This window comes from Rattus rattus, chromosome 13 (assembly GCF_011064425.1).
Source record: "Rattus rattus isolate New Zealand chromosome 13, Rrattus_CSIRO_v1, whole genome shotgun sequence".
NCBI classification, from domain to species: domain Eukaryota; kingdom Metazoa; phylum Chordata; class Mammalia; order Rodentia; family Muridae; genus Rattus; species Rattus rattus.
Window position 1 is genome coordinate 64,195,168 of NC_046166.1, and position 23,655 is coordinate 64,218,822.

The 23,655-nt window shown below is 44.3% G+C and overlaps 1 protein-coding gene across 3 annotated transcripts in view; it reads right to left on the minus strand.

The window, feature by feature from the left end:
• The window catches only part of Thsd1 (thrombospondin type 1 domain containing 1), a 36,410-nt gene extending 15,911 nt beyond the window's left edge, over nucleotides 1-20,499 (minus strand). For 2 of the 3 annotated variants that reach the window (XM_032919245.1, XM_032919244.1), the window contains exons 1-3: nucleotides 20,374-20,499; nucleotides 10,404-10,547; nucleotides 5,766-6,725 (exon numbers count right to left, since the gene is read on the minus strand). In XM_032919245.1, coding sequence (XP_032775136.1) covers nucleotides 5,766-6,725; nucleotides 10,404-10,461 — 1,018 coding nt within the window. In that variant the 5' untranslated portion in view covers nucleotides 10,462-10,547; nucleotides 20,374-20,499. The remainder of the gene's footprint in view (nucleotides 1-5,765; nucleotides 6,726-10,403; nucleotides 10,548-20,373) is intronic. The other variant, XM_032919246.1, reaches the window with a different exon arrangement.
• Nucleotides 20,500-23,655: the final 3,156 nt, after the last annotated feature.

Genomic DNA, 23,655 nt, shown 5'->3' on the forward strand with positions numbered 1-23,655 from the left:
CCAGAGAACTACTAAAGCTGATAAACAACTTCAGCAAAGTGGCTGGGTATAAAATTAACTCAAATAAATCAGTAGCCTTCCTCTACACAAAAGAGAAACAGGCCGAGAAAGAAATTAGGGAAATGACACCCTTCATAATAGACCCAAATAATATAAAGTACCTCGGTGTGACTTTAACCAAGCAAGGGAAAGATCTGTACAATAAGAACTTCAAGACTCTGAAGAAAGAAATTGAAGAAGATCTCAGAAGATGGAAAGATCTCCCATGCTCATGGATTGGCAGGATTAATATAGTAAAAATGGCCATTCTACCAAAAGCGATCTACAGATTCAATGCAATCCCCATCAAAATACCAATCCAATTCTTCAAAGAGTTAGACAGAACAATTTGCAAATTCATCTGAATAATGAAAACCCAGGATAGCTAAAACTATCCTCAACAATAAAAGGACTTCAGGGGAATCATATCCCAGATCTCAAGCAGTATTACAGAGCAATAGTGATAAAAACTGCATGGTATTGGTACAGAGACAGACAGATAGACCAATGGAACAGAATTGAAGACCCAGAAATGAACCCACACACCTATGGGCACTTGATTTTTGACAAAGGAGCCAAAACCATCCAATGGAAAAAAAGATAGCATTTTCAGCAAATGGTGCTGGTTCAACTGGAGGTCAACATGTAGAAGAATGCAGATCGATCCATGCTTATCACCCTGTACAAAGCTTAAGTCCAAGTGGATCAAGGACCCCACATCAAACCAGATACACTCAAACTAATAGAAGAAAACTAGGGAAGCATTTGGAACACATGGGCACTGGAAAAATTTCCTGAACAAAACACCCATGGCTTATGCTCTAAGATCAAGAATCGACAAATGGGATCTCATAAAACTGCAAAGCTTCTGTAAGGCAAAGGACACTGTGGTTAGGACAAAACGGCAACCAACAGATTGGGAAAAGATCTTTACCAATCCTACAACAGATAGAGGGCTTATATCCAAAATATACAAAGAACTGAAGAAGTTAGACAGCAGGGAGGCAAATAACCCTATTAAAAAATGGGGTTCAGAGCTAAACAGAGAATCCACAGCTGAGGAATGCCGAATGGCTGAGAAACACCTAAAGAAATGTTCAACATCGTTAGTCATAAGGGAAATGCAAATCAAAACAACCCTGAGATTTCACCTCACACCAGTGAGAATGGCTAAGATCAAAAACTCAGGTGACAGCAAATGCTGGCGAGGATGTGGAGAAAGGGGAACACTGCTCCATTGTTGGTGGGGTTGCAGACTGCTACAACCATTCTGGAAATCAGTCTGGAGGTTCCTCAGAAAATTGGACATTGAACTGCCTGAGGATCCAGCTATACCTCTCTTGGGCATATACCCAAAAGATGCCCCAACATATAAAAAAGACACGTGTCTCCACTATGTTCATCGCAGCCTTATTTATAATAGCCAGAAGCTGGAAAGAACCCAGATGCCCTTCAACAGAGGAATGGATACAGAAAATGTGGTACATCTACACAATGGAATATTACTCAGCTATCAAAAAACAATGACTTTATGAAATTGAGGGCAAATGGTTGAACTGGAAAATATCATCCTGAGGAGCTAACCCAATCACAGAAAGACATACATGGTATGTACTCATTGATAAGTGGCTATTAGCCCAAATGCTTGAGTTACCCTAGATGCCTAGAACAAATGAAACTCAAGACGGATGATCAAAATGTGAGTGCAGATCGCTCATGAGAGACACAGCCAGAATACAGCAAATACAGAGGCGTATGCCAGCAGGAAACCACTGAACTGAGAACGGGACCCCTGTTGAAGGAATCAGAGAAAGAACTGGAAGAGCTTGAAGGAGCTCGAGACCCCATATGTACAGCAATGCCAACCAACCAGAGCTTTCCAGGACCAAGCCACTACCCAAAGACTATACATGGACTGACCCTGACTCTGACCTCAGAGGTTGCAAATGAATATCCTAGTAAGAAAAAAAAACAAATCCATCCCCAGCACCCACATAAAAGCCAGGCATGGCAACCTCTACCTATAAATCTAGCTGGCATTGGTGGAAGCAGGCGATCCTGAGAGCAACCCCGTCAGCCATCCCAGCTGAAACTGAGCTCCGGGCTCAGTAAGAGATTCTAGTTCAAGAACAGGAAGAAGGTGGAGAGAGTGAGAGAGGAAGTCTCTGGAAGGAGGCAGGCACCCAGGCACCTTCTAATAAAAACCACCAGCCCTCACGCGTACGTGTGGTACACACTGACGTGACACACGTTGACGTCCACCATGCAGATGCTGCGCTGTTATCCTTGAAAGCAAGGGTCTGGCTCCAACACAAAGTAAATATTTAAACTAGTTTGTTTTGGTTTGGTTTGGTTTTGGTTTTTTTGAGACAGGGGTTTCTCTGTGTAGCCCTGGCTCTCCTGGAATTGACTCTGTAGACCAGGCTGGCCTCAAATTCAGAGATCCGCCTACCTCTGCCTCCTGAGTGCTGGAATTAAAGGTGTGCGCCGCCACCATCCAGATATTTTTTTTAAAGAAAATTCTATTTCTCAATAGAGATAACCAAATAGGAATTAGCTCAGCTCAACTAAAGCCAGTGCTCGGATTTACCCAGAAAAAAAAAAAATATTTAAACGCCTTATGCTTCAGATCCCTTGAAAATAGTAAACGACTTTGAGGAAAATTCTCTAAACTGAGAATTCATGAGAGATCTATAGTTCATAGATCCCACAGAAAGAGCAAGATGGCCGCTATTCCAAGTAGCTGTTCTTTGTGAATGAAGTTACTTCATTGGGTCTTTAGGTGATCGTAGATACAGACATACTTAAAACAAACTCCTTTGGCCAGGTAAGATGCCTTTCCAACCACCCCGAGAGAAATCAATTCTGAACAAGCAAAATTCATCCGGCACGAGATAAGGAAGAAGCGTTCTTGTGTCTAAGACCATTTGGAGGACGGAAGTTGATGAGATACTGACACTGTGCTCCAAGGACCAAGGTAACTCAACAAAACAACTTAGAAGAAAACCCCTCAAACTTGAGTGAGAACCAGGGAAGCTTGGGGAGAGCAGACAGGTTTTCTCCGCACAGAGCAAGACTCACTTCTGTGGAACAAATCATGCTCCCCCACCCTGCACCCCAGCTATTGGACATAGAAACGGTCGCAGGTCTTCCTAAAGGGCCTCATAGTCCAGAGTGAGGGAGGAAGTAAAACACGAGGATGGTTTCCAAGCTGAAAGCTTGTGGTTGTCTACTGTAGGGATTGGCGGTTCGGAAGGTGACACAGGGGAGTGGTAAAAGCTGCCATCAGACTGTCTGCTTAACCTCCGCTTTTACCCTGTCTCCCAGGGCTGGGATCAGAGCTCAGGGCAGATGCTGTTGCTGAACCAGATCCCCAGGCCTCGAAGCTCTGTGCTCTGACTCTTCATTCGAACACCCTGAGCACAGCACTTCACCCCTCTGTGCCTTCACTTCCTCGGCTCTAAGACTGGCACTACGGTGAGCCTACGTTACGGGATTTTAAGGCCAGAACAGGTTAATATTCGCAAAAGGCATTGAGGACAATACCAGGGACAAACCAATCACTTAAAGACTGCAAGTCCCTTTTGGCAACATCCGAAATGTACTGTATAAATGCATTTTCAAAAACAAAGAGATCCAGTGACCAGTGACTCACAGCAGTGATGAGGCGGGTGGGGAATTATGGGTAAAGTGCTGCCTCCTGTGGCCCTCTCCCCAGATCCATGTGAAACCCTGGGGACTTACTTCTCAGGAGACACCTATCTCTTTTGTTTATTTGTTTGAGATAGTATTTCTCACAGGGCTCGGAACATCTCAGTTAAGCTAGACTGTCTGACCAGTGAGGCCCAGGAATCCCTGTGTTTATGGCTCCAAGGTTTTCACCCTACAGACTAGTTAGTGTTCAGGGTGCTGGAAGGAACTGTGTACATGACTGAAGGAGAAAGGTAAACACCAAAACAGCCACAAAACCTTCCATCTACAATGCTGAGCCTCTTGCAAGATAAGACTAACCAACCAGTATCTTGTTCGATTTAAGATTCGTTCCACAAGACAGAAACCAGACTTGATGCTGTAACCAAGAACCTAAGACTAGACGGGCCAGGAAACCAGGGGCAGGGGGAGGAAGGGTTGTAGCAATAAAATGGCTCCAAATGACATTCTGCCGTGCTCACAGATCAATGCCTTGCTCAACCATCACCAGAGAAGCTTCCTCCTGAAGCAGATGGGAACAAACACAGAGACCCATAGCCAGACACTGTGCAGAATGAGAGACCTTGGGACGCTCAGCCCTAAATGGGATGTCTCCATCAAATCCCACCTCTCAGAGCTATGGAAGGATCGTAAGAGCCGGAGGACACAGAGGACCCAAGGAACACAGCGGGACAGATGTACATGTGAACTCTCAGAGACTGTGGCAGCATGCACAGCCTGCACTGGTCTGCACCAGATGGGGTCCTACCTAGAGCTGAGAGGAGAAGCGAACATAGGTCCTCATCCCTAACCCAGAAGCAATCTCCAACTGACAGCCACTTGCAAATAGAAAGTTGGTTTTCTCCTGGGGAGTCTCACGGGCCCCATGCCCTGCAGTAAATGGCAACACAAAATGAACTCAGCGGCATGTTTGGAGTGTCTCTGTTTCATAATGTTAAGATGGGGTATTATTTTTTTAACCGGACAGGTCCTTCGCATGGCTTTCGGTTTTATGATTTAATGGGATTCTTGTGTATGGGCATCTGTGCGTCTCTTAGTCTTTTTCTTTGACTCTCTCTTCTGTTTGTTTTTTCCTGTTCTAATTTGTTTGTTTTTGTTTTACATTGTGTTGTTGTTGTTGTTATTTCTCAGATGCATGTTTGTTTTCTAATGAGAGACAGAAAGGGAGTGGATCATGATGGGAGGGGAGCTGGGAAGGAACTGGGAAGAGTAGGAGAAGGGAAACCACAATCAGAACATATCATATGGAAAAAAAAAATCTGTTTTCAAATAAAAGACACTATAGCATCACCCACAAGGGTCGACGGCCATCCTGAGAGAAGGGACTAAAAGCTGTAGGAGCCAGAAGTTAGGGACGACAGGAGGAAGACAGTGCCTTTTGGGTGTGGCATGACCTCTGCCCTCAGGAACCCACAGCAGCTGTGGCTGTCCAGACAGGACCTCCACGGAGTGGAGAGGGCTCAGGAGCCTGCATCGCTAGCTGAAGGGCTACTGACGGTTGGTAGTGTTAGAGGGAAAGAGAAATTCTAGAGAGATGATGTGAATCTGATTACCGAGATACATGAATGGTTTCCCCGGCCTCCAACCTATCCCACAATCCATTTCCACAGACTCAACCAGCCTTCAAGAATACTGCATCTGTGCTGAACATGTCCAGACTCTATTCTTGCTATTGCTCTGGAAACGGAGCGATATAACCACGACTTACACAGAATTGCACTGTAATGGTTTACAAGTAACCTAGAGATGACTTGAGGCTTACGGGAAGTGGTCTGTCGGTTTTATATGAATACCATGCAACATTGGTATTTCTGGATCCCTGGACCAATCTCCCATAGAAACCGAAAGATGAATACACTCTAAGTTCTCCAGAAAAAGGCAATAACACTGGTTGGTATTGTCTAAAGAATGCATAATCGTGAATACCACCATGGCTCACCTAGAACCTGTCCGTTTTGATTACATGAAGGCACCGATTTGATTTTTTTTAAATGCTAGGAAATCTCAATACCAACCTATATTTCTCTGAACTAGCATGCATCCCTTTGCAGAAAAATGGCTTTTCTTCAAAATTCCAAAGTTAAAGCAATACTTGTTCTTCCCCACATCAAACAAAGTGCAGTTAAACACCGATCTCCTCTCTCCCAGGGGCAGCCTGTTTTCAGCCATCTGGAAGGTCCTCTCCTCCGGGGCTTTGGGGGCCTCTTTGTAAACAGCCAGCACTCCTTGGACAAAGACACAAGGAGGTGGCAGTACCATCACCTCCAGGACAGACTCACACCTGACTTCCGGTGCCATCATCAATTTGTATCCGAACTTTTGGGCCAGGTCAATAGGTCCCATCGATGCAATGACTGAGTCTTGACCCAAAAGCCTCAGCATCACCGTAACGTAGGCTTCCACCCCTAGGGGTGCACAGCCAAACTCGACCCACTGGCCTTGAGTGAGTCTTGTCCTTTTGCTGGCTCGGATCTCCAGTGGCTGTCCCAAACTTGTTCTTGCCTCGGGAAGGCTGTCCGTGAAGATGACATCCACCAGCAGGTCTGGCTTGTCCACAGGAAACAGGCAGAGCGGTTGGGAGGTAAAAACACCCACTTGGAAGGTGCCTTCTGCCGCCTTGGCTGTCCTATTTAAATCGATGTGAAAGACGGGCCATTCGACCTTCAGAAAGGCACTTTTCTCCCAGAGGGGAACTCGTGTGCCATTGTCTGTCTCTTCTGGGATCATCACAAACCAGTAGTCACCGGCCTCCTTGAAGTAGAAGCATTCAAACTGGAGTGTTCCCTGGGCCTGGTTGGTCAGGAGGTACTTAGTGGTAAGAGTCCGGTTGGTGTTGGCCTCCCACAGCATGACAGTCACATTCCTCAGTGTCCCGTTGACGTCACCGAGGTAGTGGAAACCCACTGACACCGTTCGGTCGCTCAGTGCCACGTGGACTGGCTCTCGTAAGACGAGGTAGTCGGCTTCTCCAAGGACTGAAAGGAAATGGTCAGAATTGGATTTTAAAGGGTGCGTTTGAGTAGGACGATTAGTGATAGAATGAAAATAGCTTTTGTTTTTTTCGAGACACCAGAGAATGTGAAACCGAGCCAAGGAGGTTATCAAATGACACACAACCCCTAAGAGGTCAAGCACCCAGCTTGTTCCATTCTAAGTGCTCTGGTCTCTCCTCACCCCTTATGTTTAAAATGGTGAGAGGTGGGAAGTACTCTGAATTCAAAGCGTTCACTGCTAACTGCGGTGAACGACGGTGAAGATAAAAGAATAATGGACAACTCTCGGGCTTCATACTCAGGTCCTCACTTTTTTTTTTTTTCCGGAGCTGGGGACCGGACCCAGGGCCTTGCGCTTGCTAGGCAAGCGCTCTACCACTGAACTAAATCCCCAACCCCCACATTTCTTACTTGAATCGTTTCCTGGTGTGTAGGTATTTGGGGAAATAGACAACGGTTAGAGAATGTTTGCTCTAAATGGCTCAATTCAAACTGCTTGAGATGGTTTAAAACGGAAGACACTTAACCTCTCTTCAAAGTAATTATTGTCCAACATTCAAGATAAGCATTCAAAAAAAAATTTTTTTTTTTTTTACCAGTAACCAGTGTTCTCCACTTGGATGAATAGGGAGTTTTCAGGAGAAAAGCTATTTATTTTTCGTTGGTCACCCATAATAGCACGAACATTTCTCAAATAACTAGGCATGTCCTTGGCAACATCAATGACAGGACAGCAACCCGTACTGGCATCAGTAGGGCAGATGACTACTAATTTCCCAAGCGCCGTTCAGTTATGATCAACCGTATCTTTTAAAAAGAGACTCGGCAAAGCAACTGAAATGGTACAAAGAGGGCAGACACATAGAATCTTTGTTTCCTCTCTGGACAGGATCCAAATACATATCAAAGCAGGCAGACATTGGCAGTGTAACAGTCGGCCGGACCATGGTGGGGTAGGACGTTATTCTGTAATGAGAGAACTTTCAGCATCCCCTTTTGGGTTGCAGAAACGTTTCACGATTGAAAGTGTATTATTCTTACTGTATATACCCGTCCACATATGGTATATATATTGCACGTGTCTAAAAAGGCTCGTGCATTATTGTTTCCATTTCCATTGTTAAACTCCCCTTCTCTGTGTCTAATCAATGCTTACTAGAATTGGCCCACAAATATATCAACACGAAGATCAGTCAGCCCCTCAGCGATGTCCCCCTGAGACTGGAATAAGATAAATAAAAGATTTGAATACTTGGTCATACTTACTTGAAAGTCATAACAGGATAGAGTTTGCACTGTTTTGTTTGTCTATTTAGGGAAAGCAGAGGGTGAAGAATATTCCCTTGCACCTACAGACAGTGTGAGTTGAGGGAGGTAAGCACTAGTGACTGAAGAGACTCCCACACTTGTCACAGACTAGACAAGGAATTTAGAAACAAAAGAAATCTTAAAGATTTATTTTTCAAAAAAATGTTTAAGTGTGTTAGTGAAAGAGCAAGAAAGAGAGAGTGAGTATGTATGTATGTATGAGCATATGTATGAACGTATGCATGTATGTATGTATGTATGTATGTATGAGCGTATGTATGTGTGTATGCATGCATGCATGTATGTATGTATGCATGTATGTATGAACGTATGTATGTATGTATGTATGTATGTATGTATGTATGCATGCATGTATGTACAGGCCCCTAGAGAGGTCAGACACACTGGATAACCCCTGGAACTGGGGTTGCAGGTGGATTTGAGCCACGTAACACAGATGCTGGTAACGGAGCTCCAGTCTTCTTACTTGCTATTAACTGCTGAGCCATTTCTCCAGCCCCACTGAAGTCATTTTAATTTAAATTTGAGTGGGGCAGGGTGGTTCTCTAGTGCATCTTAAGACGAAGAGGCACATGTCGCTTCATTAATGTATTAATTACTGATTTTCTGTTGCTGTCATAAAAATACCATGACCCAAAACACCTTAGCGAGAGAACAGTTTATTTCAGTTTATTACTGAATAACTAATTCTGGTGTTTAGGTTGGGGGAGGGAAAAATATACAACAGAGAAAGTTTGATTTAAGTGGCATCATACAGACTGCTCTACATTACTTAAAATGTAAGATGCCTCACTCTTCAAAGTTATTATCATCTGATATTCAAGATAAGCACTTCGGGAGTTTTAGCAGGAAAAGAACCACTGTTCTCTGCTGGGATGAAGAGGGAAGTCTTAGGTGGACGAGAGAGGCTGTTTATGTATTCTTCGTTGGTCATTCATAGTAGCATGGACATTTCTGAAATAACTAGGTAAGCCACAGTCCGTCACTGAGAGAATCAGGGCAGGAACACAACCCAGGAGCCTGGAGGCAGGAGCTGAGGCAGTGGCCACGTTTACTGCTTGCTTCTCACGGCTTGCTCAGCCTGCTTTATCATATAACTCTGGACCAGCACTTACCCAGGTTTGGCACCACCCACAGTGGACTGGGCCCTCCATATCAATCATTAATCAAGAAAATGATCTACAGTTGACCTATCGTCCAGTCTTTTTTTTTCTTTTCTTTTTTTTTTTTTTTTTGAGCTGGGGGCGGAACCCAGGGCCTTGCGCTTTTAGGCAAGCTCTACCACTGAGCTAAATCCCCAACCCCTGGTCCAGTCTTATAAAGGCATTCTCTCAGTTGAAAGTCTCTCACCCTGACACAGACTAACCAACATGGTTAACAAATAAGAGTGGGGTTGCTTCATTTTGAGCTAGTGTTTCATGGAGCAATCCTCCTGCCTCTGCATCCAAAATGCTAGGAACCCAGGCGTGCACCATGCCCAGTGATCCAAAGTCTATTATAAATGACGGAGATTATCGATGAGGCTGATCAGATTCTGATTTAATCTGATTTAATTTTAAGCAACACGCATGTCCAATTGACAAAAGGGAATAGAGAAGCAGTGGATGGGTCCCCATAGAAAACAGAAGATGTGAACTTAAAAAAAAAAAAAAAAAGAACTTGCCACTGTTCCCCAGAATTCCTGTTTGTATGGATGAGAAGACTCTCATTCTGAAAGTTACAATCTGGTCCTACTACATCCTAAAAACACACTAGAGTGTTTTGTTTTGTTTGTTGTTCCCTCATTTCTCCCGCTTATTACAGAATTTAAAGTAACTGGTATATTCATAAAAACATGGGTATGTACACATGGGCAGATAAGCCAGAATGACAGATTTCATCTATATCCAGGAGATATAAAAGGGCAAAAAAAAAAAAAAAACCCCAAAAACCATTATGGAAATATTTTTTTCCAGGCATGAAGGCATACACCTTTAACCCAATGATCAGGAAGTACATGCAGCATACTAGAGACCAGCCAGGGTTACACCGCAAGACTCTGTCTCCGAGAGAAAAGAGAATCGAGGGAAAGCAAAGTGTAATAAGTTTGTTTCCATTTGCTTAATAGTAGCGAGGTTTTTTTGTTTTTTTATGAGTGAAATTGAAATTTGAATCAATTAGGTAAAACCCCCCAGAGTACAGTAATTCCAGAGAGGTCAGGGCGCCAAGGCTGTGGCTTCGAGAGAGATCAATTGATCCACTCCACCTCTCGCACGCAGGGTCACCAACCTCCCACAGTGCCTTTGGTTCCCATGGATACCGGTGGCTGGATGTGTTCTCCGCCATACTCACCATAGTCACAGAGCACCACCAGCAAGAGATTTGAAAAGTCTTTCAACATGGGTTTCATTCTGATCGGGAAGAACCCAGGCCTGTAGTCTCCTCATGTCCTTTCTCACGCCAAAATTGTGGGTTGTTTTTCTTTTCCAAAAGCACCTGCAATTAGAAACTCAGAACTGAAGAATCTATGACTCACAGAACCATAAAAACTACAAATGGCATTTTTTTTTTCACAAAGCCCCAAAGGGAGGGACTGGATGGATGGATGGATGGATGGATGGATGGGTGGATGGCTATAGTTTAGAGTGAGGATCAGAAGTTGGCTTCTAGAGCCCAGGCTGGGCAGCTCACAACACCTACAGCTCCTCTTCTGGCCCCTCAGGACATCTGCACACATGTGGCATACACTCAAGCAGACACCCGGAAAAAACATTCACAAGTAATAAAAATAGTAATAACCACTTTTTTAAATGGAAAGGCCATTCTAAGAAGTCAAACTTTCTAGGCGTCATGAAAAGAAAGACAGGGGGCTGGCGAGATGGCTCAGTGGTTAAGAGCACTGACTGCTCTTCCAGAGGTCCTGGGTTCAATTCCCAGCAACCACATGGTGGCTCACAAACATCTGTAATGAGATCTGATGCCCTCTTCTGGTGTGCCTGAAGACAGATACAGTGTACTCATATACATTTAAAAAACAAAAGACAGTGGAGACACTAACTTTCCTTTGGAGCAAAGACCTATAATTACCTAGCCTAGAAGGGTCAAGCATGCTCGATGCTAAGATTACCCCACAGAACACCTCCATTTTCTCCATGTTGCACCCGTGTAGCCCACCCTTTAGTGGAGAGTCTGTTACTTGCTTAATTGTGTCAAAGCTAATAGCGAGCCTGGGTGACACACTTTCACACTGCTTATATGTCTGGCATTTCACACTGATCGATTTAATAAAAGTCTCCAAAATTTCACTGAAGATTGTACTATGTGTACCCAAATCCTCCTTCAAGGCACTCACAAATGGGTTATTAACTTTTGCTTGCAAATTAGTGTATTTGTCTGGTTGCTTTGTTTCTTGATCCCTAAGAGCTATGTCCAAATGTTGAGATTCCTTAAAAATATATTCACCTGTCTGGGACTCAGCTCGGCTATGACCTGCTTCTCCCATACAGAGTACTCTTAGACCTGTCACTATCTGTCAGCCTGGGTCCCACCTCCTAGCCCACTCCATATCCTTGGGACCCAGCCTCCTGCTGTATACCCAGGGTCCCCCTAGTTTCCTGCCACCCCTTTCATCCATCCCTCCCATTCCATCGTTATTCTTTGGATCCTGCAGAACTGCTCTCTCCTGGGGACTTATAACTGGCACACTTGATGGGACTCAAGCATCCCACTATGGTCACACTAGATGGGAATTCAGATTGGTGCAACAACCACCAAAGACTGGAGCAGCATCTGGAAAAAGGCAAGATCGGATATTGTGGTGGTTTGTATATGCTTGGCCCAGGGAGTGGCACTATTAGGAGGTACGGCCTTGTTGGAGGAAGTGTGTCATTGTGGGTGTGGACTTGGAGACCCTCCTCCTAGCTGCCTGGAAGCCAGGCTTCTGTTTGCCTTTGGAACAAGATGTAGAACTCTCAGCTCCTCCTGCACCATGCCTGCCTGGATGCTGCCATGCTCCTGCCTTGATGATACTGGACCGAACCTCTGAACCTGTAAGCCAGCCCCAATTAAATGTTGTCCTTATAAGAGTTGCCTTGGTCATGGTGTCTGTTCACAGTGGTCAAACCCTAACTAAAATAGATATCTACAACAAGAAACAGTTCAAGCAGCGTATCTCCATAATAAAGGCAAAATGTTGTAATCTCATAGCTAGGATCTAACTAAGCAGACAAAAACACAAAACATTTCTATAAAATATGGGGAAAAAAAGACAAAGCTGCCCACTTTCTCCATTCCTGTTTAATATTGTACTTGAAGTCTTAGCTGAGCTGCAAGACAATTGGAGGACCTCAAGTAAATACAAATAGGAAAGCAGGAAATCAAAGCATCTTTATTTAGTCTGATTCTATAAGTAAAAATCCCTAAAGATTCCACCAGAAAATTCCTACAGCTGATAAACACATTCACAAAATTTACATACATGATATACATATACATATATATATATATATATATATATATATATATACATGTTCTTAGTATATATCATATATGTTCTTAGTCAGGGTTACCATCACTACGAGAAACACCATGATCAAAAGCAAGCTGGAGAGGAAAGGCTTTATTTGGCTTTCACTTCCACATCATAGTCCATCATCAAAGGAAGTCAGGTAGGGGTTGGGGATTTGGCTCAGTGGTAGAGCGCTTGCCTAGTGCACTTAAAGGCCCTGGTTCGGTCCCCAGCTCCGAAAAAAAAAAAAAAAAAAAAAAAAAAAAAAAAAAGGAAGTCAGGACAGGAACTCAAGCAGGGCAGGAACCTGGAGGCAGGAGCTGATGCAGAGACCACAGAGGGGTGCTGCTTCCTGATTTGCTCCTCATTGTTTACTCAGCCTGTTTCTTGTAGTACACAGGACCATGAGCCCAGGGATGGTCCCACTCACAATGGACTCAGCCTTCTTCATCAACCACTAGTTAAGAAAATGCCTTACGGCAGGATCTTACGGAGGCATTTTCTCAATTGATGGTCCTTCCTTTCAGAGAACTGCAGCTTGTGTAAAGCTGATGTAAAACTAGCCAGCACACACACACACACACACACACACACACACACACACACTTATGAAAATGTACATATAAAGGACACACACTGAGAAAGAAATCCAGAAAACAATACCTTGCACAATGACCCCCTCCCTCAAATGAAATATCTTGAGATAATGCTTACCAAGTAAGTAAAAACTTTAAGACATTGAAGGAATACATTGACGATATCAGAAGATGAAAAGATCTCCCATGCTCATGGTAGTATTAATATAGTATTAATGTTGTAGAAATGGCTATCCTACCAGAAACAACGTACAGATTCAATGCAATCATTAAAATTCCAACACAATCCTTCATGAAAATTGAAAAAAAAATCTTAAAGTTTATGTGGAAACACACACACACACACACACAGAGAGAGAGAGAGAGAGAGAGACAGAGAGAGAGAGAGAGACAGAGAGAGAGAGACAGAGAAAACAGAGACAGAGACAAAGAGAGATGGAGAGAGACGGGGTGGGGGGAGAGAAACCAAACACCTAAACAAACCACCACCACCAACAACAAACAACTAGGATAGCTAAAACAACCCTGAATAAAAAAAGAACTGCCAGAAACATCACCACTCCTGATCCAAATTCTATCACTGATGTGTAGTAATAGTAATCAGCACGTTATTGGCATAAAGTAGACATGTTGGTCAATGAATCAAATAGAAGATCTAGGCATAAGTCCACACACGGATGGACACCTGATTTTTGTTAAAGAAGCTAGAAACATACACTGGGGGAAAAGGCAGCATCTTCAACCAATGGCGCTGGCCATACTGGTCAGCTGCACATAGAAGAAAGCCAATAGATCCGTATCTATTACTCTACACAAAACTCAACTCGAAATGGACCAAGGACCTCAACGGAAGACCAGAAACCCGCATCTGAGAGAAGCAAAAGGAGGGATAGGCTTGGGCTCACCAGCCAAAGAAAGGGCTGTCTGAGCCGCACCAACGCTTTCTTCTCTTATTAATGTTTTTCCCCCATATTTTCTTTTGGTCATGTTTTCACTGCCTCAACTCTTCCCAGATCCTCCCTACTCACTCACTCATCTTTTCTCTTCTTTGTAAAAACAAAAAAAACAAAACAAAAAGAAAAACAAACACACAGGAAACCAAAAAATGCCAAAGCAAAGCAAAATCAAACAAAGGTCCACATAAATACCATTGAGTTTATTTTGTGTTGGCCAACAGGATTTGACCAGATTTGGCAGAAGATGTGTAGTTGGGCATTATCGTCTTGGTTATTATTTAGTGAGTCCATTTACAGTCCTCTCATTTATGTTTATATTTGGGAAGCTTCTGTTGTGTTAGTTTTCCATATCACTTTTTCAAGTCTCGCTCCATGTATTCCCCCCTTTACCCCACTCTCCCCAGAAAGAGGAAGTAGAAGTTATTTCTGCAGAGATAAAGGGAAAACTGGAGAAGGAGGATTAAACATGGAGGCACTTAACCTCTCTGGTTAGTGAGGTTGTTGGACACATTCCCAAGGCTTACAATCTCTCAGTGCCCTATGAAAGAAAATATGTGTTTGTCTTTTCAGGTCTAGATTACCTCACTTAGGATGATTTTTCTAGATCCATCCGTTTACCTGTGAATGTCAAGATCGCAGACTTTAACAGATATTCCATTTTAAAAACATATTTAACAAATACTTTATTGTTTAAATGCACCACGCTTTCATTATCCAATCATCAGCAGATGGAGATCTAGGCTGTTCCCAATTTCTGGCTATTCTGACTAGAACAGCAATGAATGCAGGTGAGGAAGTGTCTCTCTAATAAGGCAGATATGCCCTTCGGATACATGCCCTGGGTCTTGGGGTAGATCAAGTCCCAGCTTCCTGAGGAGCTGATGGCTAAGGATGTTGAAGGTTTTAAAAAGGATTTCTCAGCCACTGTGTTTCATCTTTTGAGAAAGTTGTGGTTGGTTTTGTTCTTCATTTTTTAACTTGGTTATTTTCTCACTTGTTTTTGTTTTTAAGTTCTTTATATATTCTAGAGGCTAACTCTCCATAGATGTATAACTGGTGAAAATCTCCCCCACTTCTGTAAGCTGCTGCTCTGATCAAATGATGGTGTCCTTTGCCATACTGAAGCTTCTCCGCTTCTGATGTCCTGTTTATTGTTGGTCCTGGTGCCTGTGACATTGGTGTCCTGCTCAGACGTCCTTTCCCGTGCCGATGAGTTCAAGACTATCCCCCCCACCCCCGTCTGCTTCCATTAGACCTAGGGTTTATGGCCTTCTGTTGAGGTCTTCGGTCCATTTGAAGTTGAGCTTTGTGCAGGGCGATGGATATGGAAACATTTGCATTCTTCTATTTGTACACACCCAGTTAGACCAGCACCGCTTCTTGAAGATGCTGTCCTGCTTTTTAACAGTGTGTAATTTTGGTCAAATGTCAGAAGACCAGCAATTAATAAATGACGAAAAAGCCTCTGAATACCATCATTCAAACCAAGTAGCAGGCTACAGAATGTGGAGAAATGTTAACCCATTCTACATCTCACGGTATCTAGAATATTCAGAGGACTCCAGAAGGTGATCAAGAAACAAAATAATCCAATTAAAAATGGGGTTTAGGACTAAACAAAAAGTCCTCTAAAAATGAAATACAAATGGCCCAAAGCCGCTTTTTAAAATGTTCAACATCCTGAGCCATCAAAGAATGTAGATTAAAACTACATTGGGATGGCGTCTTACCTCTGTGAGAACGGCTAAGATTCATAAACAAATGACAGCGCATGCTGGCCAGGGTTCAGGGAAAGGGGAAAACTCACTGACTGCCCACGGGAGTGCAAACTGGTAAGGTTGCTATGGAATTCAGTGTGGAGGTTCCTTAAAAAGCTGAAAATTGATCAATACAAGACCTAGCTATACCACTCTTGAGCATATACCCCAAGGACTTGGGCTGGCTAGTTTTATGTCAACCTGATACAAGCTGGAGTCATCTGAAAGGAGGAAAACTTGGTTGAAAAAAAAAATGCCTCCATAAAATCCTGCCTTAGGGCATTAGTGATTGAAGGGGGAGGGCCCCGCCCATAGTGGGCAGGCTGGGCAAGCCATGATAAGCAAGTCAGTAAGCAGCATTCCCCATGGCCTGTACATCAGCTCCTGTCTCCATGTTCCTGCCTGTTTGAGTTCCTGTCTGACTTCCTTCATTGATCATGTATGGATGTGGAAGCACAGCTCATATAAACCCTTTCTTGCCCAGCTTGCTTTTGACCATGGCGTTTCATCAGCGTAATAGTAACCCAAGCTAAGCATTTTATTTCCGTGGGACTTGTTTATCTATGTCCACTGCTGCTTTCATTCATAACGGAAATTAGAAACAGTCTGTATATCCACCAACTGATCAGTAGATGATAAAAATGTGGTAAATCTACACAATGGAATAGTATTAAGCTTTTAAGTAAAATGGAATTGGCAGGTAAATGGATGGGGTTGGAAATGATCGTTCTGAGTGAAGTAGGCCGGACCCTAAAAGATAAATAAGGTGTGTTTTCTCTTATTTGTGGACGTTAGCTTTCAAGGTTTAGATAGACGTGTTTCAATTAGAATAGCCACAAGCTTACGTAGCTCGTGAGGGACTAAGGAAGAGGAGGCGATCTTCCAAGGAATGGAAAATGGAATACAGTATTACTAAGGCATAAAGGAGGGGGAAATGGGGGCTTTAAATGTACAGGGGGATGGGAGGACAGGGTAAAGAGAGGAATATGGGAAGGGACCACTCATATTAGAGGGCTTTTGAAAAGCCACACGAAGCCTGCTGCTGTAGACGCTTCCTTATATAGATACGGAAAGGATTTCAATGGAGTTACCCGCTACTGGGGGAGACAATGGCGAGCAAATGTCTTATGCCACCGAGTAAAACCCCGATGCCAAGAATGGGTTACATTTGTTGAGCTGTTGGCCAAAGGAGTCCCCCAAACATTACGGACTATTAATAAGGCTACTGGATGCTCTCCATACCCTGCTGGTGAGGTCTTGTTGCTGAAGACACAACTTACATATGTGATCAAACACGGAGAATTCAGGCTGGTACCTAACTAGAGCTTCACGTCTTCTGAGTAGAGGGCACACCACTAGAGGAGAATCATCATCAGTCACCAATATCTTCCAACTACAAACCCTCTGACCTACAACAACAGTGACCTGTTTGTAATATATATATATATATCCTACATGGGTTGTGTGTGCTTTTTGTTTTATTTTGGTAAATTTTTTATCACTTATTTTTTTTTCTTGCTTGTTTTGATTTTTGTTTTTGTTCTGGGCTTTGTTTTGTTCTTTGAGAGGCAGAAAAAGAGAACACGAAGTTGGTTGGAGAGAAACGTCAGAGGAGCTTGGGGAAGAGAAAGAATACGATTAAAATATATGGTGTGATAAAATTATTTTTAGGCAGAGAGAGTGAGAGACCTTGAAACACACTCAGCCTCACATCAGATGTCTCTGTCAAATCTCTCCCCTCAGGGCTCGGGGAACTGAGAAAGAGGAGACAGAAAAACCCTAAAGACAGAGGGGATGGGGAACATCAAGGAATGGAGGCCTTCCTGACACAACGGGGCTGGTGCCCCCGTGAACTCAGAGAGTCTGAGGCAGTATGCACAGGTCCTGCACAGGTCTGCATCAAACGGGATCCTAGGGCTGGGAGGAGTGGACACATGTCCCCATTCCTAACCCAGGGGCTATCTCTAGTTGATAACCACTTGCGAATGACAATTTAGTTCTCTCCAAGGGCGTCTCCCTGGGGGAACAAACCGTGCTTCAGGGTGAGGTACCATGTCCAGCAGTGGACGGACAGCACAGAATGAACTCAGTGGTATCTTCGGTGGTTCTTTGCTCCATTATGTTAAGTCATGGCCTTTTCCCCCTAAACGTTACAGGTCCTTTGCATATATACTGCGATTCTTCTGGTTTGGGGTTCTGATGGGACCCCCGTGTATGTGAATGTGTGTCTCTTTGTCTATATGTGTTTTTTAAAATTTATCTCACTGCACTTTATTTTACTATGATTCCTTAGTTGCCTGTTCTCTCATGAGAGACAGAAAGGGTGTAGATCTGGATGGGAGGGGAGGTGGAAAGGAACTGGGAGGAGTAGGGAAGAGGACATTGTAATCAGAATACATTGTTTGAGGGGGAAAAATACGTATTTTCAATAAAAGAAAAAGTGTTGTTAATTTTTTTAAAAAATGAGGGAAAAAAAACCCAAACAACGATACTCAGTATGTTACAACGTAATGTGAACTCCATCTGGCCCTGCTTTTCTTGTTTGGGTAGTCTAAGGAGAAAACAGACAAATAAAAATCACCATCCCTGTCAGTCTTCCAAGGCTTGGTGCTGACACGCATCAGGGGATGGCTGATTCATGCAGCAACTTCCCAGACCACGTAGGTGGGCAAGGGAAGACCTTAGGCCTGTGGCTCTCGGTGAGCTGTGGGAAGGAATACTCTACTTAGGTAGAAATACTAGAGTGCTACAGAATAAGCCTTGGGTCTCTCAAGGGTAGTTCTTTCGTACTAGAATCTAGCAAACGGTTCTATTAAATATAACAAAATATATGTTTTCTTAATGCTGACAGTCCCTCGTTATTATTCATAGATAACTGCTTCCTCGTGGCCTCATCCGGGCCAAGGAAGCCCCCTGCCACCGAGGGGCATCTCTACCCCATGGAGAACTTGGCAAACACAGACTCAAGACCTTCTGATAGGAAGACAGAATTAACAGAGTTAAGCAGGCTGACTGAAACAGGCCACCCCTCAGAGGGAAGGAAACTGGTGTGTCCCTCTTAGCTTTTGTTCGGTAAGAGCTAGTTCAACAAAGGAAACTCTGCACTTCCTGCAAGCAAAGCGGGGGTTTGCAGTTTAATTATGCAGCTGATTGGGCTCCCTGCCCTCCTCGGCACACCAAGAAAGAAAATTCCATGTTAGTGGAACTGGCCATGGATTTGATCTAATCATTACCTCGAATTTAGATGGGGAACATGACTTTAAGGCTGCAGATGAGAGACTCAGTGGAAGCGTCCCAGGGTGGCCCCCAGCATCCATAGTTCCCCCAAATCTGAGGCAGGAGGATGGCTTGAGCCTAGAAGTCTAAGACCAGACTGGGCAACATAATAAGACCCCACCTAGCAGCAACCTCTAGAAAGATGAGCTCAGCTTTCTTGGATGGCTTGCTTCTCCGAGATAATATTCTTCTTAAAACTCTCATAACTGATTCTGTGATTATATTTTCTCGCTTATGAAGATGGGTGGTTAAATACAGACTTGTGTGATGATCTGTACTTAGAGCCGAACAGAGACGGAATTATAGAACGCAGTCTACCTGAACATCATGACATACATTATGATAATAATTATAATATGCCTATAAAATGGGGAGGGAGCTACCTGATTATTACTTTTTTCACCATGTCCCCAGTTCCTGGAGTAGTTGCTAAGTAGACTGTTTGGTGCGAGAGGCATTTTAAGAAAACAAGAAGTTGGGAATATTTTCAAGATGTTTGAAATGCTTGTTTAGGGTCTCGGTTTTGGCTCAGTGCTGTGGAGGACTTGCCTGGCATGTGTGAGACCCTAGGTTTGAACCTTCGGAGCAAAGAGGCATCACACAAAGGTTTACAGATAAACTGTAAACGCCCAGCCGAGAAAGTGGAGAGAAGTGTGTGTGTATTCTCAGTGGCTAACGGCCTCACCTCCCCTTAAAGCCATGTTTTTCAGAAAACAGCTAAGTAAATGTTTCACAGCCGCCAACAAAGGAAAATTAAGTCATATCCACAGGCCATTATTAAAGAATAAAAGGAGGAAAATAAGAGAATAGGAGAAACAAAGTGATTTTACAAGCAAGGCTTCTGTGTATATCTAGGAATAATGTTTGTTAGAAGGGAATCCCGATCCCAGAGCTGCGCTTGGGAATGAGCTTTCTCTATCCAGATGGTCGGGTGGAGCTTCCACATGAATCCCTGCTCTCCCACCAACTCACTTTCCAAAGGTGCCTCAGGTTCACGCGGGCAAACCCAGCCCAGTGGTAGTCAGTCAGCATAAAACTTGTTACTGAGGTCATCGCTTATTGTTAGTATCCCAGAAAGACTTCTTTTTTGGAAAGCGACAAAGGTATGTCGCAACGCTGAGTTTCCAAACGTCCCAATCTGAACTCCTGCCTATGTGAGTCCCGTCACTCGGCCACGCCCGCGCCAGGTGCCTGCCCTGGTCGTGGGCCACCTGCGCTTCGGATCCTTACCTCTGGTCGGGTCTGGCTGGCACGGCGGAAATGAGAGGAGAGCCTCAGCGACCACAGGGTGACTGGCCGAGCATCTCCCGTCCCGCAGCTGCACGCCCGGATCCAGAGCTCTGGCACCCTCCTAGGCTGCCCGGACCACGCCCCAAGGCGGGCTCTCAGAGGGCGGGGGTGGGGATGGGGGCGTCAAGCGCAAGAGGTCTGCCCCGCCCCCACTCCTGGGCAGCGCATCTTCCTTTCCTGCCCGCTCCTAGCTTGCCCTGAAGCCACCCAACAGGAAACCTGCAGGAAATTCTGGGTCCAGAGGCCCTGAGAGGAGGTCGCTGCCAGTGCAGCACAGATTTACACCCACAGTCCACCTTCCGCTGCAAAGACCCGGCGCGTTAAGAAAAAGCCAGCAGTCTCGCCCTTAAACCATTCACTTCTCCCCCAAGTCATTTTGGGGGAGGGGGATCAGAAGAAGAGTCACTAGAGTGGCATGGGTAATCTCTAAGCTCGCTCCCCAAAATGTCACTGGGGTTTCAAAGGAATATACTTCAGGTAAAGTGCATTTTCCTTTCTCGTCCTCTGAAGCAAAACTTGGTTGGTTAAATTCAAAACAAACATTTTTACAAGTCTATTCTCCAAGTGTTTTCTTTCTGAAAGAACGGGAGGCTACGTTTCACATGTCTAACAGCTCTGCTTGTCCTCCAGCCATGTGCCGGTGAACTTTCTTTTGCGTGTAACAGCCACTTAACAGACAAACTTAGTAATAGAAATCAGAGCACAGCCTCTAGAGGGCCAGCAGCCGGCAAGAGGTACCAGGAAACTCTGGAGGAGTGAAGCATGTTAGGACTGAGTTGCCTGGATTGACGGTGCATGTGTCAAACCCATGAGATTTGAGAATTGGATGTGGTGCACATGCCTGTAATCCCAACAACTGGGGAAACAGGATTTCACGTATCTGGCCAGCCTGGACTGCATAAACGAGAGCTTCTGAAAGTAGACGGCGGGTGAGGCAACACAGACCAGCAGTAGAGCTCTCGCTTAGCAAGTTGGTGAGGGGGGGAGCTAATGATTTGCTTATAAATTTCACCTCAAGTTTTGAAATATGCCATTTGCAGAAAGTTGATCTTAAAAGACAGCACAGTCACTTAGATGTCATCAAAGGTCAAATTTTTCTAGGAACTAACCAGCCAAGTGGCCAAGGAAGCCCAGGCTGTCACCGGTTCTCACTGCCATCAGAAAGATCTCTCCCGATATTCCTTTCAAATATGTGCCTGGTATTTGAGCATCAGAGAGTCTCTGCGACGATTGGTTTTGAAAGCAAAAAAGAAAATAAAAGCTCAATGAAGGGCTTGTGGAGAGTTCAGTGGGTAAGGTCTTCTGCCACACTCGAGGATCCAGGAAGCCTGAGTTGCGCAATCCCACCTTTTTTTTCAGCTGTAAGTTATACAATAGTTAAACTTTTGTGGGGATTCAGTGAAACATAAAAGACAACTTGCTCTGTATTAACCTTCCCAAATACACACACACACACACACACACACACACACACACATGTACACAATCATTCTTTGGTTGTGAGACTTAAATCGTATATGCATTTTAAAAATAACAGCTTCACTGAGATGTCTCATCATTTTTATGTTAATTATAGCTCATGACAAACTGACTATCCTGGCTAGTTTTATGTCACCTTGATGCACGATAGAGTCATCTGAAACCTCAATTTAAAAAGTGCTCCTATAAAAAAAAAATTACACTATAGGCAAGCCTGTAGTTCATTTTCTTAATTAGTGATTGATGGGGGAGGGTCCCGTCCATTGTGGGTGGGGCCATCCATTGACTGATTGTCCTGGGTGCTATGAAACCGCAGACTGAGCAAGTCAGGGGGAGCAAGCCAGTAAGCAGCATCCCTCCATGGCCTTTGTATCAGCCTCCCGGGTTCCTGCTCTATTTACCTCAGTGATGGGCTGTACTGAGATAAGCCCTTTTCTTCCCAGACTGCTTTTGGTTGTGGTGTGTTAGCGCAGTAATGGAAAAAGCCACCAAAGACACTGTCTTACTGTCTTTATGAGACAATCACGATTAAAAAAAAAATCTTTTCTGAAATAAAGGTAGCATAAGACGAAGGAAAACCTCCTGAAGGACAGTGGTACGGCCTCAGTGCCAACTCAAACTGGCTTTTACCATACACTGAATTCTGGCTAGGAGTGAAGCTCCATAAAAGAGCACTTGACCTAGCATATGCAGGGCCCAAGGTTCTAACCCCTACTCCCTGAACTCTCTTTGTGAGTCAGCAAATATTCCGGTGACCTGTACAATTATAAAATGTATGCACTTAATAACCACCTGTATACAAATGTTCTTTATTTTAATGAGCAATGGTCTGGAAATCATAATGATTTCACATCAGGACACAAGGGAGAATGTAAATGACCTGATTTTCACACTATAATAACAGCTTGTGAAACCAGGATCTTACGTGTCAGCGATCTGATTTTTTTCAGGAGTGCCTCTAACGCCGTGGGTATGGCTCCTGTCTTGGAATTTGAGTAAGGCAGGGCAGATCTCAGACAGGCCAAGCTGGTTGATAAGGGACCTGGAGGGAGGGACCTGTTAAGCCGGAAGTCACTTAGTAAATTTAACAATTGGAAGTGTGCTGTGTGCATTCGATGACATCGGACAGTGAGGAGTCAAAGGAAGTGCTGATGACCGGCTGTAGGGTGTGGAGGTCGTGAGTGATCCTGTGATCTGACACGGGCACAGCCTGTCCACGATTCCAAAGCCAACTGGCCTGCATTAATTGGCACAGCTGTTACCCACGGTCAGGCTCGAGAGGAACGGCAAAGCTCTCCTCAGGAGCCCGGATATGAGAACTTAGGAAAAACTGATCAGTGTGTGCTAAGACCAGCCGCTGCAGCTTCCTCCGCCTGATGTTTAAGGGATGAGGCCAGAGACGGAGTGTAGCTAACTGCTCCTCCTGTGCTAAGACACATGCTGGGGGTCTGGGTTGTGATAGTGGCAGTGGCCACAGAGCTCCAGCTGGTCCCAGTTTCACAGTGCATGTTATCTGTGTGTGTTCCTCAAGGTGCATGTTATCTGTGCATGTGTGCTTCACAGTACATGTTATCTGTGCATGTGTGTGCCTCACAGTGCATGTTATCTGTGCATGTGTGCTTCACAGTACATGTTATCTGTTTGTGTTTCTCAGTGCATATTATCTGTGCATGTGTGTTTCTCAGTGCATGTTATCTGTGCATGTGTGCTTCACAGTGCATGTTATCTGTGCATGTGTGCTTC